Source organism: Xylocopa sonorina, chromosome 11, assembly GCF_050948175.1.
Source record: "Xylocopa sonorina isolate GNS202 chromosome 11, iyXylSono1_principal, whole genome shotgun sequence".
NCBI classification, from domain to species: domain Eukaryota; kingdom Metazoa; phylum Arthropoda; class Insecta; order Hymenoptera; family Apidae; genus Xylocopa; species Xylocopa sonorina.
Genome location: NC_135203.1, coordinates 8,152,161 through 8,172,464, shown reverse-complemented (window position 1 = coordinate 8,172,464; position 20,304 = coordinate 8,152,161). Strand labels below are relative to the sequence as shown.

Sequence of the window (20,304 nt, the reverse complement as noted above, 5' to 3'; positions counted from 1 at the left end):
CAGACTTACGAGTCGCGAGGAGCATCCCAGATTTTCCTGCTATTTCAACGGAAAGGAAGAAGGCTCGCCTGGCGAACGGTTAACATCGCATTCGGGAGTAAATGGAACCGTGTTGAATGCGAAGTATGAACCATCTCTAATTATGAGAATTTGCACAGAATCTCCTCTTGTCGTAGTCGATGGGACGAAAATAGTCCTCGAGCTCTTTCGACGAAACATCAACGCGAAACACGAGGAAACGTCGATATCATAAGTGTTTGTCACGCGAGAAGCTTCGACAGTCATTTGGCAAGCTTTTTTTAATTGGAAACCGAGCGGCATTTTACGTCCGACGAGAGTTCTCGACCGCGTTCAACCGTACGGAAATCCGTCATTTAGTGGCGCGAGAGAAATTCGAAGTCGATCTCGAGCGTAATGCGCATCGCGGAGCTAGTAAACGTCCGTGCTTAAAACCGGCGAGTTTCGTGCGTGCACGCGAGCAGAAAAGGTGCTCGTAAGTCGTGATGGAGCGGCACGTTAACGACAAGTCCGTGCGCATAGCCGGGCGATGAATTCACTTTACGATGCCTATTTTCCGGGCTTCGCCCGGGTTGGATACTTTATTATTGTCGTTGCATCGAGGGACGTGCACTGGTTACACTCTCTGCAGGGGTGCCGTGCTCCTTTTTTTCCCTACCTCGACTATTTCCCTCCTCCTTTTTTCTTCTCTCGCAGGGTGAAGAAGAGGAATCGACCGCCGCGGCAGTCCCAAAGTGAGCTACCCCGTGGAGACGTAACCTGACGTTTGATTGAATAAAATATGGAGGGTGAGCCGGAAAAACGCGGGATCCCTGGTAGAATCGTAACTTAAACCGTTAGAAGGGATCTAATTTCACGGGAATTCCGAGATTCTTTCAGATTTATCAATGCGTTTCGCGCTCAACGGCGAAGAAGTTAAGGGGCGCAGAGAAATATTCGAGAACTGGGTTATTTCGTTCGGCCGTGCATTATTTCTTCGTGTCGGGTACACGTTTTCCTTTCCGACAACTCGACGGATGAAAGAGGGAGAGAAAGAGAGAGAGAGGGAGAGAGAGAGAGAGAGCGTTCCTTAGGCAAAATCATTTTTAATTTCATCCCCCTGTGCCGGCGGTCGAGTCGTTAGCGGAGTAGTAAAAAGAAAATGTTTGCGCTCGTTAAAAAATACTTCCTCCGAGTGCACCGTGGGCGCATATGGCTCGGCCCCGGTGGTTGGTACGCGCGTTACAACCATTAATAAATCACTTTGAAGTGTTTGTCGCGGCTAACGTCCGTCCCCGGTCCAATGAATGCAAAGAGGTTGCCCAGGCTCCTAATCAAACGGATTGGCGACTTTGAACCGCGCTTTTCGTTAATATTAAGCGAACCATTTACCCGTTTGTGATTGCCAAATTAATTGAATTTGATTCCGGCAAACGATTTCGGTTACCAACGGCAATGATTTAACGAGCGTTTAATTCGCTTCAATTTTCCATTAAAACCAACCGATTAATTTGTATAAAACCGACACTTATTTAATGCATCGTTAACAGCCCCGAGTCAACTTGTTACCGCGGCAGACATTCCAGCTGGTTACGCCATCGGTTCGATTGGTAATCAAACATTCGTTCCACTCCAACTTCATTGGTTCTTTCGCGCGATCCGAACGCGTCGCGTACACCTGTATTCGCGTTTAATCGTGCGTTACGCGGTTACACATCCGGCAGGGACAAACGAATCGTTTCGAAAGACGATAAGGATTACTCGAACCCATTCCAACCACCGCGAGTCGGAGTCTCGGCTCGAAGTTGTCGAACAGAGACTCTCGCGTAGTTCATCTCACGGCTGTAAGGTGGTTCGGAAGGGGTGCGTCAGCCGTCGAGCAGTCGACGAAGAGCACGTCGGCCGAGAAAGCGTGTAGTGAGCAATCTCCGAGAAAGAGATAGTTAGGTGAAATCGAGATGATCCCCGGGCGAGTGGGAGAAACGGGCGAGAGGGGAAATTATTAAGAAGATTATAGACGGGTCTTTGCTCGAACTTCAAAGGACCAATTCCCATTTTCAATTTGCTCCGGGCCGTGCTCAGCTCTGGTGGGGGTCAAAGCCAACTCATTCTGCCGGTTAGAATCCTTGCCCTCCGTGCCTAGGGTGGTTCCGCGTATTCTCGGCTGTCGAAGAATTCCATTTCGTGGCTGCTACCGCGCGCGGCCCTCCTCGAGAACTCGCGACTTTACTCGAAAAATCTACCGCCCTGCGACTCTTACGAACGCTACGGTCAAATACATATATCCAGTTCCATTCGGTCAAGCGGGCCATTTCTTGCGCGCACCCGGAGGGAGAGGAAGCACCCAGACCTGTTCGACGTTATCGATTTTTTCTAGTTTCCGAGTATCGTCTCCTCTAACGGTTCCAGTATTATAGAACAGCCATAATATGCGAAACGTGTTAATTTCGTGCGGAGATTCTCGCTGAAATCGTCACCGGATGCCTCACGGCGACATTACTCGCGACGGTAAAACGATCGATAGGACGCGTGCGAACGTCGTTGAAAGATGCAGCGAGAGAATGCAACGCGGTTACGATAATGATAATAATGCCAGCACTTTATTGCCACGCGGGGAAAGAATGCGCAGCTATTGTTGGCCCCGCTTAATATCCGGCCTCGTCGACCAAACAACCCTCTTCCTTCGACACGGTCATTTAGACAGATGGTTATTTCGCGAAAGGGGTTTCGACGCGGCAAAAGGCTGCCAGATTGCAAAATGTGCCGGTACAAAAGAGGTGGGAGGAACTAACCACCGCGGAAAGGGCATCCGGTGTCCCATCGATGGTTATCCCCTCGCGATGATATCGGGAACGCGGTTCGGTTTGATCGACAGCTATTAAATGGCCAATTGTACTACTCTAAAGCCTTGACGTCTGACCTGTGCGTAACGTCGATTTCCTTCGACCGTGATGGAGGATCGTGGAAGAGGGCAGGGACGGGGGAGCAGTCATCAATCTCGCCGAGTTGTACTCGAGTGGCACTAATTCAGTACCCTTGTCCCCTGGTCTCCTTGTCAATCGGCGAACTCGCGCGCGCCTCCGCCACTTAAGCAACGCCAGTACAGAAGACAGGACGGGCCCCTTTCGTTCGACCAGGATCCAAATAAATAGGCGGCCATATATCAACGCCGCAGAAATCGCAGCAGCTCGATCAACCCGGCTAGGTACACCTTACATTGTCTCTGTAACTCGAACGTGTCCAACTTCGTCGCCCTGGATATATACTCGCCATTGTGCGGAAATAAAATCCCCTGATAGACCGCGTCGCGTCGATACCAGTTCGCAGATGCTTTCTAATCCGTCTTCCCTTACGTCGAGTGGTTGGTTCTTGCAGATATCAAAAATTTCATTTGCGATCGTACTCGCGTCCCCTGTTTGTAAGGGAAACCTATCGCGGATAATCCGAGGGCGAGTCCTCTCTCGCGCGATAATTTATAGCAACGCGCGTTCGCGATCTGTTCGTTTGCAAACCGAATTACCGCATCCGCGTATATCGAGAAGCTTGAAATTCCTCTTCCAATTGAACGCTCGAGCGTGAGAAAAAATATCGGGAAACGCGGAGGAACGATAAACGATAGAGGTAACGGGGAGTCAATTAATGTTACGCCAACGGGCGGGAGGCGTAAAAGTCGCGAAAACAGAGAGGGGCAATTGGAATGGGATATCTACCTCGGTGTGGTCCGCGCAAAAACAGGATTATTATTTTTGCATTATCGGCTGCTCGATATATTTCGAATCCCCGTGGCGGCGCGCAGGGGTGGCAGCCGATAATTTTTAACGAAGAACCGCGGGGGGGCGAGAAGAAGTCGAAGAAGAAGTCCCATTCATCCGGCGGCGGCGCCGAAAACTGACAAAACAGTTGATACGGCAGATATAGCGAGTCGTGGAATACGAATGGACGTCGGCGGATATACGAGGCAGCCCGCCGAATGGCGGCGAACCCCGGAGAAGTCTCGAGCCTAGGGTCGAGGGAGCAAAAAACGAGAGAAAAAAAGAAAGAAAAAAAAGAAAAAGGAAAAGTAGCGGAGGGGGGTAGAGAGATATGAGAGGATTGTAAAACGGGGAAAAAATATCCTCGAGTACGGGATGGGGCGAAATCGCGGACGGGAAAGAGGGACGGTAGGTTCGCGGAAAAATGTCATCGAGCGATCCTGATTTACAGCAGGTAGGGAAATCGGTGTGGCGAACTTCGTGTCCGCCGTGGAAACTCAGAAATTTTTACTCGTGGGAATCGGAACTTTCATTGACGTTCGTGGTGAATTTCTCGCGAGCGTAAAATAAAAAAAAAAAAAAAAGAACGAAAAAGAACGGCGGATGCCGCAGAGGGTTGGAGGGGAGGAATAGAGAAATGGAGCAAAGAGGAGGGCAGGAGGGCGGAAGCGTGCGAGCAAATGAGAAACGCGGACAGTTCGTCGACGATTTTTACGAAGACGAAAGTAGTCTACGGATCGAGTGCGCGATCGAAATTATTCTGGGAGCCAGACTGAAATTGCTTTGCGCGAGATGGTATGGAACGGAAAGGTGCGCCTTTTATTGATGACTTTGCCGATGCACCTGCGTATAGACAGAGCCCGAGCGTACACGCACACGGGCGCGTAGTTAACGACCGATTAGCGTAACAAGCTTGCACGTCTCACTTTAAAGCGCTTTACCGTGGTAATATCCCAGCAAACAACATTTGTCTTTGATTATCGTAGCTCTGTTTGCGTAGCTGTGTAAATAATACCGCGATCCTTCCATCGAGCACACTAGTCCGTATACTCAACCGACGAGTAGTGTCGAACTACTTTTATCCGCGCACCCTATCCTCGGGCATTGTTTGCTCCAATTACTTCGAAATATCGCGTGTTTATTTGGCGAGCGCAACGGAACGCGAGTTAACTTGAAAATTTAAAATAAACGCCTTTAATAACGTGCCAGGGGGAGGCGGCGGACTTGAAAACGGCGGGTAAAGGAATACCGCGATATTGCGACCGCGTAAATGTTTCGAGTAGCCGCCGCCGCCGCCGCGCGAAATGTATTTTCAATTTTATTCCAACGTCACGGCGTTACGCGGAATAAAAGCGAGCCAGGCCGCGTATTGAATAACGCCCGAAATTCGTTCCACGTGCGTCGGATTATAACCGACGCCTAACGAAAAAAAGGCCACCGTACAGGTATAGCCAATAATGCCGAGGGCGAGCCGCATTCCCTATTAAAAATTCAGCCGCGCCGTGATCTGGACGCTACGAAAAGACGAAGGGGATCGGTAACGAGACTACGGTACCAGGTAATTTTCCCTTTAGAACTCCACGAGTCAACCTGTAACGACCTTCGTCCTGTATGGCGAATAACTATGCAAATTTCTCCATGGGTTAACCAGGGACTTCTGATGACACGGTGGACCGTTACACGACTTGCGAGCAAATGGGACCATAAAGCCACGCACGGCCAAGATTTACCCTTTCTTACCCGGAACGCGGACGTCTGACGCCAGCTCCTAACAAGCGGCTGTCTATTTCATTTAATACAAATTTAACTAATGCCTGCGGAGAGCGTACGCGAGTCTAATCTTGCCACTCCTCGAGAGGGCAGTAATTGAATGTCTGCGCTCGGTAAACCGTATAAATCTCAAGAAACGTGACTCTGGGAATAAAAGTTTCGAACAAGCTCGCTCTGCTCGCTCGTCGCGCACGTTTCCGTACCAACGGAGGGGATGGTTTTCAGCGACCCAATATCGGACGGCCCTCCTTACGCATCCCGCATACGATTAACGTATCCCACATCAAATTGGTACGAACGACGTTTAGAATGACGTACGTTACCAGGACGGTAAACAGAAATTACGATGACAGAACCAGCCCGTATCCTAGTTAAATTTCACGGACTGATAACAACGAACTGGTTAACCAGGATTTAATTGAACCCCCTAATTCGATTCAATGTTATAGATCGCTGTTCAAATATGCCAGCCTAATAACTCTGGCGGACGAATCAGCCTGGAAAATAAAATATGTCCGCTTCGATCTGACTCGCGGTACGAGGGTACTAAAAAAGTTTCCTCGTAGCGCGACTGAAATAAAACAAACGTCATCGGCAAACAACAACGAGCGAGCGCGTTCGAAACATCTACCAGATCGATTCGACACCTACCGCCGCGTGTGATCTCGAGTGTCAGCGCGTCTGTGCATCAATTATTATCTGCGTCCGCCATCCATCTCGCAGCGTCCCCCGGTTACACGTACGCGGACCGCGTATTTCCGCGTGCCGCCATTCAAGTGATTATGCCAGCCGAAGCGTGTCGATAGGTCAATCGTTCTAATTTCGATCGGGACGCCGCGACCTATGCGCGGCGAGGCCGTAAATCTGTGTCTCGTAAAAGTTGCGAACCGTACGAAATTGTCGCCCCCCACCCCGGACGCGTTTAAACATTTTACGGAATCCAAATTTATAGCCGGCCGCCCTCCGACCGCTGTTATTCTTCCCGGACGAATATCGAACGAGCCACACGACCATCGATCAAACCACCCCGAGTCCGTGCAGGCGCTAATTCGCCCACACGCGACTATCGCTTCGAGCGATCCTGCACGCGTCGCGCGAAGAAACCGACGATCCGTGGCTAACGTTAACTCGCGAGTACCAAACGAAATCTCGATGCTTGTTGCTCGATAGACGCGTGATTCGAAAATGGCGTCGGGTACTTACCGTGTGCGGTGACCAATGGTGCGGCCAGGTCTTGGTCTCGTGACTACCGCCAACGGTCGGTTGACTTGCTAAAAAGACGACGCGTCTATCGGTACTTCCGGTCCCGGTACCACTGGTGGTCAGCAGCGCTGCCCTGGCCCTCGAGCCACCGATACTCAACGTCGGCGACGTGTCCATGGTACTCTGGAAAACGAAAACGGACGTCGATCACAACCTCCGCGGGACTGAAAGTGCACCGCGCCACTTTTCGTCGAGAGGTGGGGTAAAAAATCGAGTAAAAAGGATTGATATTCCGATAGACACGAATACACACGCGCGTCCGGGGCGTGGGTACGCGGCAATTATTCCGGTGAATTTGAATCGCGCCCGGGGATGTTTGACCGCGGTAGCGGAACGGAATTCAAACAAATTCAGCCGGTTTAATGAAGCCTGATACGCGGAATGATGAATGCTTCCGAAGGAATCCCAAAGCAGAGTACGCATCTTTCATCCGTGGACCAGAGCCACTGCGAGATATTCTTATTCGACCCGGTTCCAGCGCGCCAGCAATTTCAGGGGATATTAGGTGAGTTTTAGCGTAATATCCTCTGAAGGGTCGATGGACGTAGAGGAAGAAAAAGTATCCCTGGAATGCTATTAACGGTAACGATAGTATCCGGACCGCGAAGCTTGGATGAATTTCCGAAAGCTACACGTTTCGATAATTCCCCGTAATCGTGGTATCTGTGATATAATTAATTGCATCGCGAGCGTGCCGGGATATATTGGTTTTAACGGCGAACTTGTTATCGCCAGTTCGCGAAATTATGGTTAACGGCGGTATTACAATGTTCCGCCGCGGCGCTATGCATTGTTCGCGCTCTCCTCTCATCGCCATTCACGATCGCCGAGCGTTACGCAAGAACGCACGATCCTGGGAAGAAAGAAAACAATCTCTGCCTGCAGATTTCTGGCACCGCTTGAGAATCACCGCTGGAAAAGATCGAGCCGTTCGAGACGGGTCGGATACTGTGATTCGGGAGCGCGACCGTTCCCGTAAAGAAATCCGACGAGCGTAATCGAGCTCGTTAGCTCGAGGATGAAAGCTCATCGAGCCGCGGAAACGCGAAAGCGAGCGACCGTGCCGGGGGACGAGAGAGCGTGGCCAGGACTGGAGTACGCGTTGGAGGAGGACGAGAAGGAGGACGAGGAGGCGGAGGAAGAAGCGACGAGATGGTAGTACGTTTTTCAGCGAGATTTACGGGTCGTCGACGGGCATTAAGGAGAATGATTCGAGACCGCGACCCGACCAGACACGCGACGCGAGAGAAAGACGGAATAAAAAGAGAGCGCTGGCGAACGGAGGAGGAGAAGAAGGAAGTGGGGGAGGAGGTGGAGGAGGAGAAGGTGGAAAGGAAAGCTCGCGACGGAGAGGAAACGGCGGAAAATAAAATCGAGTCTAACGTCTCGGTCGGGTGGGAAGTACTGGCGTAAAACTGACACGTACCCGTTAATTAAATCTCGTTGAATCCTCTTGGCGCGAGGCAGGACCGTTGCAGCGACGTAACGGGCGATCTGTAATTTACGTAGGACACAGGCTGGATGCTCGGATGGCGATAACCTATCTCGGCTAAGTAGAAAGTCGGCGTTACGTATTCAGATACGTCCACCCGCGATCCCTTATCCCCGGCTCACCGCACTTCAACCAGGTAATCCTTGAAGTCGCGTGCACCTAATCATTATAGCCAGTGGGGTGGAGGAGGGGGCGGATGGTGCGGGGTCGAAGGGACGGGGGTGGCGCTAGGTGTTCCTTAAATCGTTCCAGCACGACGTTGGCTCCTCCTTCGCGCAATTACGAGTCATTACGAGCGGGATTCCACTGTGTAGCGCACATACACAGGATGCTTTTGTTGCCGATGCCGTTGCACGCCCGTTGTCCAGCTATTTGCAGACCATCGACGAACTGCTGCCGCGGTTACCAGCCTCGGATGGTTCCTGGTCGCGCGATGTATGGACAATGACGAAGGTAATGACGACCCGCCACGACAACCCACGATGTTATCGACCACCGAAATAACTTTCGGTTCGATCGATTTCACCAGCGCATCGCGATGGCCTCCTATCCTGCCGTTGAATTTCAATAACTCTTTCCTCCGGCGACGAATCGACCGTGGAACTTTCGGATAGCCGAGAGCGCGATCAGAGCGTTCCTGCGCGACGAACGTCCAAGTTTACCAGCAGAATCACGATTACCATTGTTCTTTCGTTAATGGGGAAATTACTACCGCGGCTGTGTTTAATCTGTCAGAAAATTTATTCCACCGCCCCTGACGCTGCGAGCCCGCGCCAGCTACCGATTTTAATTATACCGTCGCGTTACCATCAATTCACACGGTGAACGTATATTCCTCTTTCCCTCTCCGCTTTTTATTCCCCTTGCTTTTATGCGCTGCGCGTTCTTTCTTCCCTTTTTTTTTTTTTTTTTCGTTTTCCTTAACCCACTCGCGACAGTCTGTTCATCTGACATTTCATCCCCATCGTTGTCGGACGGTCGTCGTCGAAACGCTGCATCCTGATCGAATCGACTGTTCGTTCTTAAAAGTCATTCATCATCGAGAGCGACCGAGTCAAGAGTAGTTCTCCCTAGGATAATCTGCGTGGCGGAAAAGAGGGACGAGTGTCTCGCCGGCGCGTTCCACGCTCATGATTCACCGACGGAATCGATCCGTGCACCTCTCCCCGGCCGAATGCGATATTCCAAACTGTCTACCGTCTGCTCGTTCGACGCGACTCTGGAATCGAAACGATCGACCCCGTACGAGGGTGGCCCCGGCACGGATGGAAGCTGGCAAGCGCCGCGTACGAATTCGCGCACGACACTGAACCGCCAGGACGTCTACCGCTCGAGGTGAGCCTCTCGCGGATTCGCGGGCTCACGTGTGAAATTCTTGCGCATGCACCGACGCCTTCTCCCTTCCCTATTACCCCTCGTTCCTTTCCTTTTCTTCCTAACCGCCTCCACTCCTTTTCAACCACCACCTCTCTCTTCCTCCACTCGCTAAACGCTCTCCTTCCCGTTCCCACCCCCATCCCCAGCCCACCCCCCTATCTCTTATCACGGACTGTCGCTGTTCTTTTCTCCCCAACCATTGTCCCTTCTCCATCCCCTCGCTCTTCCTACCCCCTCCTCCCGCAGCTGGATAAGCTCCTCCGGATGGTATCATGCGAGCGACAAGTATCTAGTGTTAGTCCAGCTTGGCACGGAACTCCGGCGAGTATTTCGCCAAGTAAATTCGAGTGGATTGACGAAGAAAGAGACTCGATAAACATCGCTGGTAAACGCCGCGGAAGGTCTCGCGGAGATGACTCACGGCTTTCGACGACGCGTCGACAACGCCGGGGGTGAATCGGTGGGAACCGGCTCGCGGTTCTCCCTTCGCGGTTTAATATTTAATTGCGCGCTGATCAAATTTATCAGAATAAAATATTACCCGTTTAATCCCCGACGTATTCGGGGATGTTAATTTTATGAGGGGGATTTGTTTGAAACTTCTCTTTCAATATCGCCCGGCGAAATACGCGTACTTGCATCCCGTATCGCTGGGGCAACGCCGCGGCATAGTATTTTCCATTATTCCCCGCGGTTTGCATTAAACAGCTTGACCCATTTGGTTCGATTGAATAAAAAAAAAAAAAAAGATCCATAAGGAGATGCTCTCCCATTCACCAAGGCACCCTCTCGCTTATGTCTGTAATTATCTCCGGCAACCAATAACGTCCGGAACCATTTGCATCGGACGTATGTAAACCACCCCCGATGAGAAGCATCGAGTAAAAAGGTCACTTTATGCTCATCCCGGTTCATTGTACGTCGCGCGCCACGTACCACGTGTAGAGAATTTAGTTCGCCCTTTAAATGATGGCCGTTAATACCGTGGCGATAAAATAGATCGCCACCTAAACAAGGGAATTATGGGCGCGAGATTGCGACACTTTCATCTTCGTGGTCGGCCGCGACTTTTTCACCCCCGCGCAGCTTCCTCCATAAACTTACAGTTTTCACTTCGGTCGCGCGTCCTACGCTGCAGGCCGTGCCCACTTCCTTCCTTGCACGTTGTCGTCCGTGTTTCACCCTCCAACCCCCGAGCCCAGCCGCAGCAAGTGTCATATTTGCGGTAGATTGTATCTGCGTGAGCTCGCTTAATAAATTCCATCGCGTTATCGTTAATTCTCTCGCGTTTCCCCAGATGATTCTACGTATCGGTCGGAACGTGATCGTCCGAAACGCGTCTTCGCGTGAGCGAGCCCTCGAGTGAGAAACGTCCCAAGATTTAACCCTTCGCGCTGCGACGCTTCTAGTGGTGTCCAAGGGTTGGTTGTATCTGAAATACAAAGGATATAATATTAATTTACTGCGGCTGGAAGAATTTTATATCGCGGGAATATTATACAAATTCAAAGTTGAAAGATACGAGTATGTGCAAATCTTTTTTTCAATCACTGGTCTTCCTAGCGGTATATCAGTACCGCGTGATGTCGCCAGTGATAATGTGTGCGTGCGTAACGATGCTGCGAATACTCTAAATAGCAATGTGTGCATAACGGCATGTGCGCCCCAGGCAACGTAAATTAGCGTAGATCTCGTATAAATAAATAATTTCAACGAGAACACACGAAAGCGAACAGATTGTGCGCGAGGCTGTTCCATTATCTAATTAGATAGAGAATATTGTATTGTATTTACTGCAAATAAAGTTCCTAGAAATAACCCGACTGTACGTACCCCGACACGCACGCACACGGACGCGCGGATGTAAATTCCGGTAATAATCCTGCAACATTTTATCTCGTTAATATTTCGACTCGGCTGGCAACGTTCGTTTCGCATCGAACCCTTCGTACGTTCGCTCCCAGACCTGTTCTCGTTTATATCATAATATCGCTGCACGACTCTATCCAATTCGATCCTTTTCTTTTTTTAAATCAAACCATTAGCCGGCGCGCGACAGCCATGGTACCTGTTGAAGACCGATTCACGGTTCCGTTCTCGTATCGTCGATCTCGCGAAACGTGCACGTCTGAACGCCTTCGATCGATTAAATCACCGGGCAAATGGCACGCGAGCAATCGGAATCAGGGGATGGAAAAGCGAAAAAGAACACCGGTAGAAGTCGATCGCGACAGAGAATAACGATCCTGACGGGGGCGGAGACAATAGACTGGCTCAAAAATGGCAATCGCAAAACGTCCGATCGAGCCAACGATCCTCTCCCGCTTCTCTCGTCCCGTGTATTCATCTTCTTACGTCCGTTTCACGTTCGTGTACCCTGGGCTGCCGCGCTTCCCACAGGAGACGCAGACGATACCTCTGCAGGCTCCGCAGTCAAAAAGGCAGCGCGAAACGCGATGGAGTCGAGAGGCAGGAGCAGACAGATTGATTGACTGTTTCTACCGCGTACGTCTGAATGTGTCGAGACGAAAGTGGGTCTGGGACGATAGGATCGAATAGATTTCACGACGAATCCTGCCCACGAACAAGGAAGCACTTTGGATTGATCGTTCGAGATGCCCCTAGGCTGGGAACGATCCGCGCCGCCCGTGCATTTCGCGTACGACCGCAGGGACGTTTTATCTTTCTCGTTGCTGATTGCTGCCGCGCGATAGGTGCGGTTCGATGGAAGCTCTCGCGTCCACTGATTCTGATTTACCCCCCCTGCCCCCCTCGTTCCACGTGAATTCCGCCAACTGAATCGACTTTGCGCAATTCAGTGAAATTTCGAGTCGAGATCACCCCAAAATCGACCTTCTTTAAGCGAGCTTTCGACAGAACCAGAATACTTGTAATTTTCAGAAAAGTACTCGGAGGGGAAAGTTGCTCCCGGTGGAAGGTTACAGAACTGGCGAATTTGTTTCTCACCGTGGGGAACTAGCGCGTGGATTAATTGGCCTCGAGGCCAGTTTACAGGAATCAGCCAGCCCCGTGGATTCCAGTGATAGCCACCACTAACGGGGCTCTATTAACGAGGGGGTGAAATGGGCTTCACGGTTCACGGTGGAGAACGAGGGTCGGACGATGGTGCCTCGATGTCTCGTAAAACGCGATTTTATTCGAGGTTGAACAAATTGAAACATAAGCCGCTCGTAAGTCGGTCCCCATCTACGTCCGAGGACTGGTCCCCTTCCCTTCGTTCGCCCTCTGGGTACCCTCCAACGACTCGCGTCGCAATACGCGCTCACTATTCGTCTTTCCTTCATGAATTCCACCGGATCTTTTATTACGTCCCGCGAACACGACAAAGACATGCTTGTGGACATTTTACGTCGAGTTACCTATAGGTACGTGCCACTTGTTCCCGATAGAGGGAGATATCGATACCATCGAGCCGAATTTATTTCTTTGCTGTTCCCGCGGAGTCGGCTATCTTGTTGCATAAAAATTGATCCCCACCGCCGAACGGCGAACATAATATCGTCGAAAATTGTATCCGACTCGCTGGACCGTTTATCGTCGAGGCTCTTTCGACGGTACGCTCCCGACGCCGCGATCGATTTTTATTGGACGGAATTAAAACGTAACGGGAGACGCGCGTAGAGGAACGGCGCGAGGGTGAAGCGCGCGAGCAGCAGGGCGTCGGAGGGCGAAAAAACCGTATCGTAAAAAAATATCCCCGTGGTCGGCGGAAAATAGAAAATTTTCAGACGGGCAAACTACGGGAGCAGCTGCTCGCTCGGGGCAGCCGGCGGCGAGAAGAAACTTCAAAACATAGAATTAGAGGTGCCGCCGGGCGATGACGACGTCGCCGGGGGGAGCACAATTAAAAAAGAGACGGCGTCCTTGTGAATTAAAAGCGTCAGCTCGCTAAAAGATCAAGAATTCCCTTGTGTTTCCTCCCTCCGTTGTTATTTTTATCCGACCGCGCAACACTTCTGCGAGTTCCCCTCCGTTCGCCAATTTTTTTTTTCCTCTCGCCGCTTTTATTCCTCCCTTTTTCCTTGCCCCCTCCCGCGCACGAGCTTCGCGTACCTCTTCGAGTAATGCCATAACCTGCACCGCCGTTGCGGTCCAAGTGGAACGTGGACGCGAGAATAGAGGCCGAGAGAGAGTAGAAAGGGGTGGGAAAGAGAATCGAACGAACGAGGCGGTTAGCAAGCGGTGGAAAGACGAAGGGAAAGAAGCTGCGGCTCGAGAAAGGGGTAAAAGGACGGGGAAGGAAAAAGAGGGAGAGAGAGAGAGAATTCTCACTCCAATTCTCCTCTTCATCCCCCCTCGTTCCCGGATTGAAGAAGCCTTTATGATGGGATACCGCTTTATGGCACAGCTTCGCTGCTATTATGCGTGCATCGGCCGGTCGAGGTGGTCTGAAGGTAGGTAGGGAAAAGGGTAGGGAAAAGGGATAGTAGAAAATACGGGTCTGTATGGTTTTCGGTGCTCGAGGGGTAAGCGTGGTGAAGAAGCTATGGTGAGGATGGAAGGGAAAGAGAGAGAAAGAGGGAGAGAGAGAGAGTCGGAAGAAGGCTGCAGAGGATTGCGCTTTGGACCGCAACCCCGACCATTGTCAGGATAATGAAGCCAAGGCGAGATTTCTCCCTTTTCAGACGGCGCGCGCCCAAACGATATCTCGAATGACTGATTGTGCGATTCCTTTGGGTCCTCGCGCGCGGCACGTACGCGTTCGAACTCGCGATCGCGATCGCGCAGCGGCTATTTGGAATCGCACGACCGACTCGCAACGGCCCTCTAATTAATATTAAACGGCGGTAACGTATGATAACGAGGATCGAATATTAACTGCGATACGATTTCCGCGAGATAGGAATATGCAGGGCACCGGGCAGGTAAATGCGCATCCGTAACCTGTTGATCGTTATAAAACTCGAAAATATATCCGGATATATGGCGCGCATGAACGGCGGAACGCGAGCCAGACAGCCAGGACCTTCGTGACCGGAACATTTCATGCTGATTAACCGGTCGATCTTAATTAACGAACGCCACGCGGCGCTCGCCGATGAACCGGAAACCGTACGCTTTTTGATGTAATCGAGCACACCGTAAAACGTGGCAATTATTCGTTTAACGTGATCTTGCTGCGCTCAAACATACCAGCGGTGAACGCGTTTCGCAACCGTGGTACAAAACGTTCCTATTCGCGTGGAATTTTAACAGTGCGCGGGATCCATGCGAGGGAACGTTCTGTAACACGCGTGCACAGCGTTCCTCTACGTCCAAATTATTGCAATTAAATCGATGCGGGGATTCATAGAATGAACGGAATGTTAAAATCCGGTAGAAACTTACAGGCTCTAGAAAAATTAGCGTACATATACATCGGTGAAACGATCGACGACACGATCGAGAATGATGCCTTGCATGCAGCTAAACTGTTGATTGGTGAGACACCCCGCAGGCCTCGAGGCCGCCAGAGAAACCAGAAAAAGAAGTACGACTGTAACATCGACCGACTTATTACGCGTGTTGCAAGCTACAGTTTCACCTATCGCCGGCCGTACACTCTCGCATATTTTAAGCCGGCCATTTTTCAGCATTTACGCTATACGTCTACGTCGAATTTGCATGAGCCAACGATCCCAGCCTTGTTCCGTGAAAACTTTCGGCGTTCCGTCGCGTCGCAGCTCGAAATTCGCTCGACTCTCTCGCCTCGTCCTCTCCGTCTCCGTCTCGCGACACCTGATTGACCGTCCTCTCCCGCGGATCATAATCTCCCTAACATCGTCACCTCTTCCCACGGACCGACTTTTTCCGCCCCGTACATTCTCGTATCCGTGTCCGGGGGATGTAGCATAAATTAGCAGCTTAAACGTCTCCGTTATTTTCCAGCGAGGAAAATATGCTAACTGGAACGCATCCAATAGCGTCGATGTTTCACGGGCTTTGCATGCGAGATTTTCAAGGATTTCGTTGTGTACCCTGTCTCACGCGCGGTTCGTATTTTCAATGAAAAATGTAATACTTCGTCGACGCGGCGCTACACGAAACTTTGATGATTTCCCGATACCGTGTAATCAGAAAGCAGTTTGTAAGTGGGTTTAGATGCGCGCCTCGGACGGCGTCTGGAGATCTGTTGAATCGTTGATAGAAAAACGGCCGATAAAACGTTGAGAGGCACTGGCCTAATCCTAATGCACGCCGTCTTATTTATGCAGCGGGGCCGTTTTGCACCGCAACGCTGAAGACCTTAACGGCTTTCAATTTCCGTTGGCCATCAATATTATTTAGTTTAGTTTGGACCACCTTCCCGCGCTCTACCCACCCCCTTCGGCATGCTTCTCACGCCTCCGCCAAGGAAATTACTTGTCCTCTCCTGCCCTCTCGCCAATCCAACCTTCGCCTCGCCCCTGGCGTCGCTTCTACCCCCGTGCTACCAAGATACTTCCTTTAAGGGCGTTTGTCTCCGAATCTTGCATCTCACTGCGCCTCGCGTTACCCTGGCAATACATAATCGAACGCTCCCAAGCCCCGACCCGGTATCTTCGCGCCCGTGAAAAAAACTCCATCGCTCCCCGACTGTCGCGTCGAAGAATGATGAACGCAATCCTCCACCAGCGAACCTCCTCGCGTCCCCCTTCGATCGAAATGAATTTTCCATCCTCGCTAACGATCGTACGAGCATAATTTTTGGTTAACGTTCTAATCTCGATACGACGCTGCGAATAAAAGGCCACCACCGACAACTTGCTCGCTCGATTCCGGTTAGCAGCGACGAGTAATCAGAATGAATACGATCGAACGCAAATCTCGAGCTCGACGATCTCCATTCCAGATTACGCAGTTACACCAGCGAGCTTCGTGATATCCAACGACGCGAATGAAACGAAATTACAATGAAACCCCGATGGCGGTCGATGTCCACTCGGAAAACCGAATGTTTTACAGGTACTCGAGGTGACCGGCTCGAAATCGCCGTTCCCCGATGCTTTCCAGCCTCGAACCTTTCAACCGCGTTCACGTTTTGCGTCACGTATACGCGTTATTTGCCGTGCGATTTACGTTTCCCCGCCCTAGCCCCGATTTTGTATCCCGTTGATTTTGCGCGCGGAATCTCGACGCCGTCGCATCGGGATTCGCGACACGTACCCGATCAAAAACTGGAGGCGGCTGATCGTCATCGTCGATTTACCTGTACCTCCTCTGAAATTTGATAAAAATTTAACGAGACTGGTAAACTTCCAGATACGCAATATCAGCCGACCCTTTCGCATTTCGCAGAGCGTAGTCAACAAGTAGAAACGGAAGATTTCATCGCGAGTACACCCCGTCGAGTTCGACGATCGATCGTTCCTCCGGCAACCACCTCGAGAGATTAATATTAATCGAGGGATTAAAGTTTCGTCGAACGCTTTTTATGTTTGATCTGGCCGAATTAGCGGGCCGCACGGAAAACAGGTGCACCGACGGCGATGAGCCAAGCGGTTTCCCAGACGGATTTCTCTACAATCTGCTCTCGCCGGACCGCGCATACAGATGGCCGCGCCTTTTCTGAGATACTTTCTCAGACCGATACTGGCAAGACAATGGCGTACTTTGTGGCGCCGTGATTAAAACAAGAGGCCGAGCCGAACGAGGGGCGGCGGGCGGGCGCACTCGCTTCTCTACCCCGGGCTTCACAGGGATAATGGTGGCGGAGGAGGGAAAAAGAAGGAACGAGGGGGGTAGGAAACGGCGCAAAGGAGAGAACGCCAGTTACTGGGACAGAGTACGGTAGAAATTGGGAGGATGGGAACAACGGGGGAGAACGAGAAAAGGGTAAAGCACAGAGAGACAGAGTTTGGAGTTCTTTTCATTACCAGCGAGCTCACCTCAACAACAATACGAACCTCCGTACCGTACCACGCTATTTTAGCCCTTATCTGTGTCCGATACGTACGTACGTACACGTACGTATGCGCGTCCACATCGCTGCCACCCGAATCCGTAACGTTTCGAGGAGTTTTCACCTGACACGAAAAGCACAACCGATCGCAATGCCTGGCAATTCTTCGAGAATAGTCAAATCTTTTATTCCCCTCTCGACGAGCCTGTCCTCTGCCCGCGATGAATGTCTGAAAATCCTGGAAATAGTTACGGTCACTCTACGGATCGGTACGAGTACAAATGACGCACCAGATATTGCACGATCGAATCGCGGATCGGTCTGGACACGATAACGCGATGAATAGACTGAATAATGATCAGCTGATGATTATGCGCTGTCTATAACTTGGTCCCTGTCAAATCCATCAAAAGGAGCGAGCAGCAAATAGAGTTTACAGGCATTCGATGCAACGTCAAATATACATATATCATATATATATCCGCGCGGCGAATTAAACGCAACACCGGTTGCGCGTAAAACGATACGCGAATCGTAATGATGCCTCGAGCCACGAGATACGATTTTAAAACGCGAACACGATCGAACGTCCAACTTGATACGCGATTAATCGAGCGTTCCGCGGGCAAACGAAGAAATTCTTTTTAAAGTGAAAACCAGAGACGGTTGGGCGCTGGTATCTGCTCGTCGTTCCCTATAACTGGGGGAGCGTGCAAGTTGTCCCGCGAAAGTGGCGAAGAGAGGTTTAAGTCCGACTTACACGATATCTGCCCTGCACACTCACCGGGCAGTCTATTTCGCGACGCGATACTGTCCCGGTGGTTCGGAGTCCGTATTAAAATTGCCACAAACGGCGGACCGGATCTCGCGACGCGTCGACGGAAGTGGGCGCAAAAACGGCGTTCACTTGAATACGATTAGGTGTTATGGCACATTGTTGAAAATTGGATTAAGGTGCTTGTACACGACAGGCTCTGACACGATCCCCTGGAACAACCGATTATATTTCTAACAAGTGGGGGGGTCTGGTTAAACCCTGGAATCCTATATCGAACGGTACATGCAATTCCAGTGTCCGTCGTTGCGACGGAATCTGGACAGTTGCGATCTTTCTAAATTTAACAGGAGCTTCTGTGAACGTTGCAGCCGAAAAACTAGCGGCAACGGATTAAAGGTATTTCGGCATTACGCGATTTAAGCACCCGGCATTATTGGCGAACGTTTCACAAATGACGAATTACCGTTACAGCCGGAGTTATTAAAATTTCATTGGAATTTCCCTGTATCACGCCGCACGCGCTGTTGTGTTTTCCATTTAGCGTAAATAAACTTGCGTCGGGGCGGCCGGTACACGCGTCAAATTAGATCCGCCACCTCATCCATTAACCGATTACAGTATTACGTCGTTCATCGGTTCGGATTTATCGCAAATCCACCGTGAATTACGCGTTTCCATCGGTTTTTCAATGTCCGCGAACTATCGCGTCACTCCCTTATCCCCGAGAGCTACGCCGACTTCCAAATTTCCGGGCTGGCCACCGCTCCCGACCACCCCTCTTTACACCAGTCGACTATTTTGTGATCTACGAGGAATCGGAGCCTTCTAGCCGGGGGCCACGCTCGGGCAGGACAGCTATTTCCGATGTTGATGATAAACGCCCAAGACAGACACCCCCTAACTACATCATTGAATACTCGAATCGCGGGGGTTTGATCAACTATCGCGCTCAACTTTAGATCACCCGCGAGCAACAGTCCCGAGCGATAGCCCGAACGAGTTTCCGATGAAACTTGCGCGCGTTCGAATTAATCGCTCCTCTCTTTCGTCGCGGATGGAAGAATGGGCGGGAACGACGGATCGACGTTTCATTTCAACGACACGAAATTAAAACCGAGTGTTTCTCATATCTCGATGCGCGGTATTAATACCCTGGCCTCCTCGCCTTTCAGAGGCGACGCGACCATCGTTCCGGTCACGTCGCTTCCGCCCCTCGCGGGCGTGAAAAAAAGAGACGACGAGCTAAGAGGAGAGGTGGATCCCCATTGTCGAAGAAATTCCATCGGAGTCTCGCTAGCGGGTCGAAGGAGTCGTCGTAGTATTTGGCGCGCGATCGACCCCGGCTCGTAGCCGTCCCCCATCGCGGCCGTCTCGAATCGATTTGCGCGAGAAACCGGCATGCATCTTGCACCTTCGACGCAGTGATAATCAATTTGGTGCTCGTACATGGGACAGGATCGTCGACGGAGGTCGCAGCGGTTCTCATTTGCAAGGCCGCGGAGAGACGTAACGCCGGCCACGTTCCGGAAATTGAAAGTCGGTGACGTGACGTCCGGCGGGGCCTTCGTCGCTTCCTCCAGAAATTTCACATTAACGAGCCGAGCGAAAAAAGTCGCAAGCGACCTCCCCTATAGTCACCGACACTTTCTCTCTGTTCCTTGCCACGACCCCTCTGCCTTTCCACCGACCCTCGCGCCATCCCACGACTCTTTTCTCTCTTTTTCCTGTCTCCAAGCCCCGCATACATACCGCTATCGAAGAAGGAAGTCGAGTTAGCGAAGTAACGCGAACGGTGTTCGCGATGCTCCGCGACGCGACGCGACACGACGAGTTTTCCATTAAATTCCACCCCCTCCTGTCGATTCGTGCTATCTCGCGGCAACGATCCGACCGTTATAATCGATTCGGCCTGATTCCGGTTAACTGCCGTCATCCAAAGTTTACCGGCGGGTTCCCCGCGAACAAGCCATCCCGTATTTGCGTCAGACATCAA

General features: G+C 51.2%; 1 protein-coding gene across 4 annotated transcripts in view; it reads right to left on the bottom strand.

Moving 5' to 3' along the window:
• The window catches only part of Scgdelta (sarcoglycan delta), a 158,615-nt gene extending 147,547 nt beyond the window's left edge, over positions 1 to 11,068 (bottom strand). Inside the window, exons 1-3 of one of the 4 annotated variants that reach the window (XM_076904565.1) lie at positions 10,756 to 10,773; positions 8,209 to 8,416; positions 6,723 to 6,905 (exon numbers count right to left, since the gene is read on the bottom strand). In XM_076904565.1, the coding sequence (XP_076760680.1) occupies positions 6,723 to 6,899 (177 nt within the window). In that variant the 5' untranslated portion in view covers positions 6,900 to 6,905; positions 8,209 to 8,416; positions 10,756 to 10,773. Of the gene's footprint in view, positions 1 to 6,722; positions 6,906 to 8,208; positions 8,847 to 10,755 lie in introns of those variants that run through there. The other 3 variants (XM_076904563.1, XM_076904564.1, XM_076904567.1) reach the window with 3 other exon arrangements.
• Between the last annotated feature and the right edge of the window lie 9,236 nt (positions 11,069 to 20,304).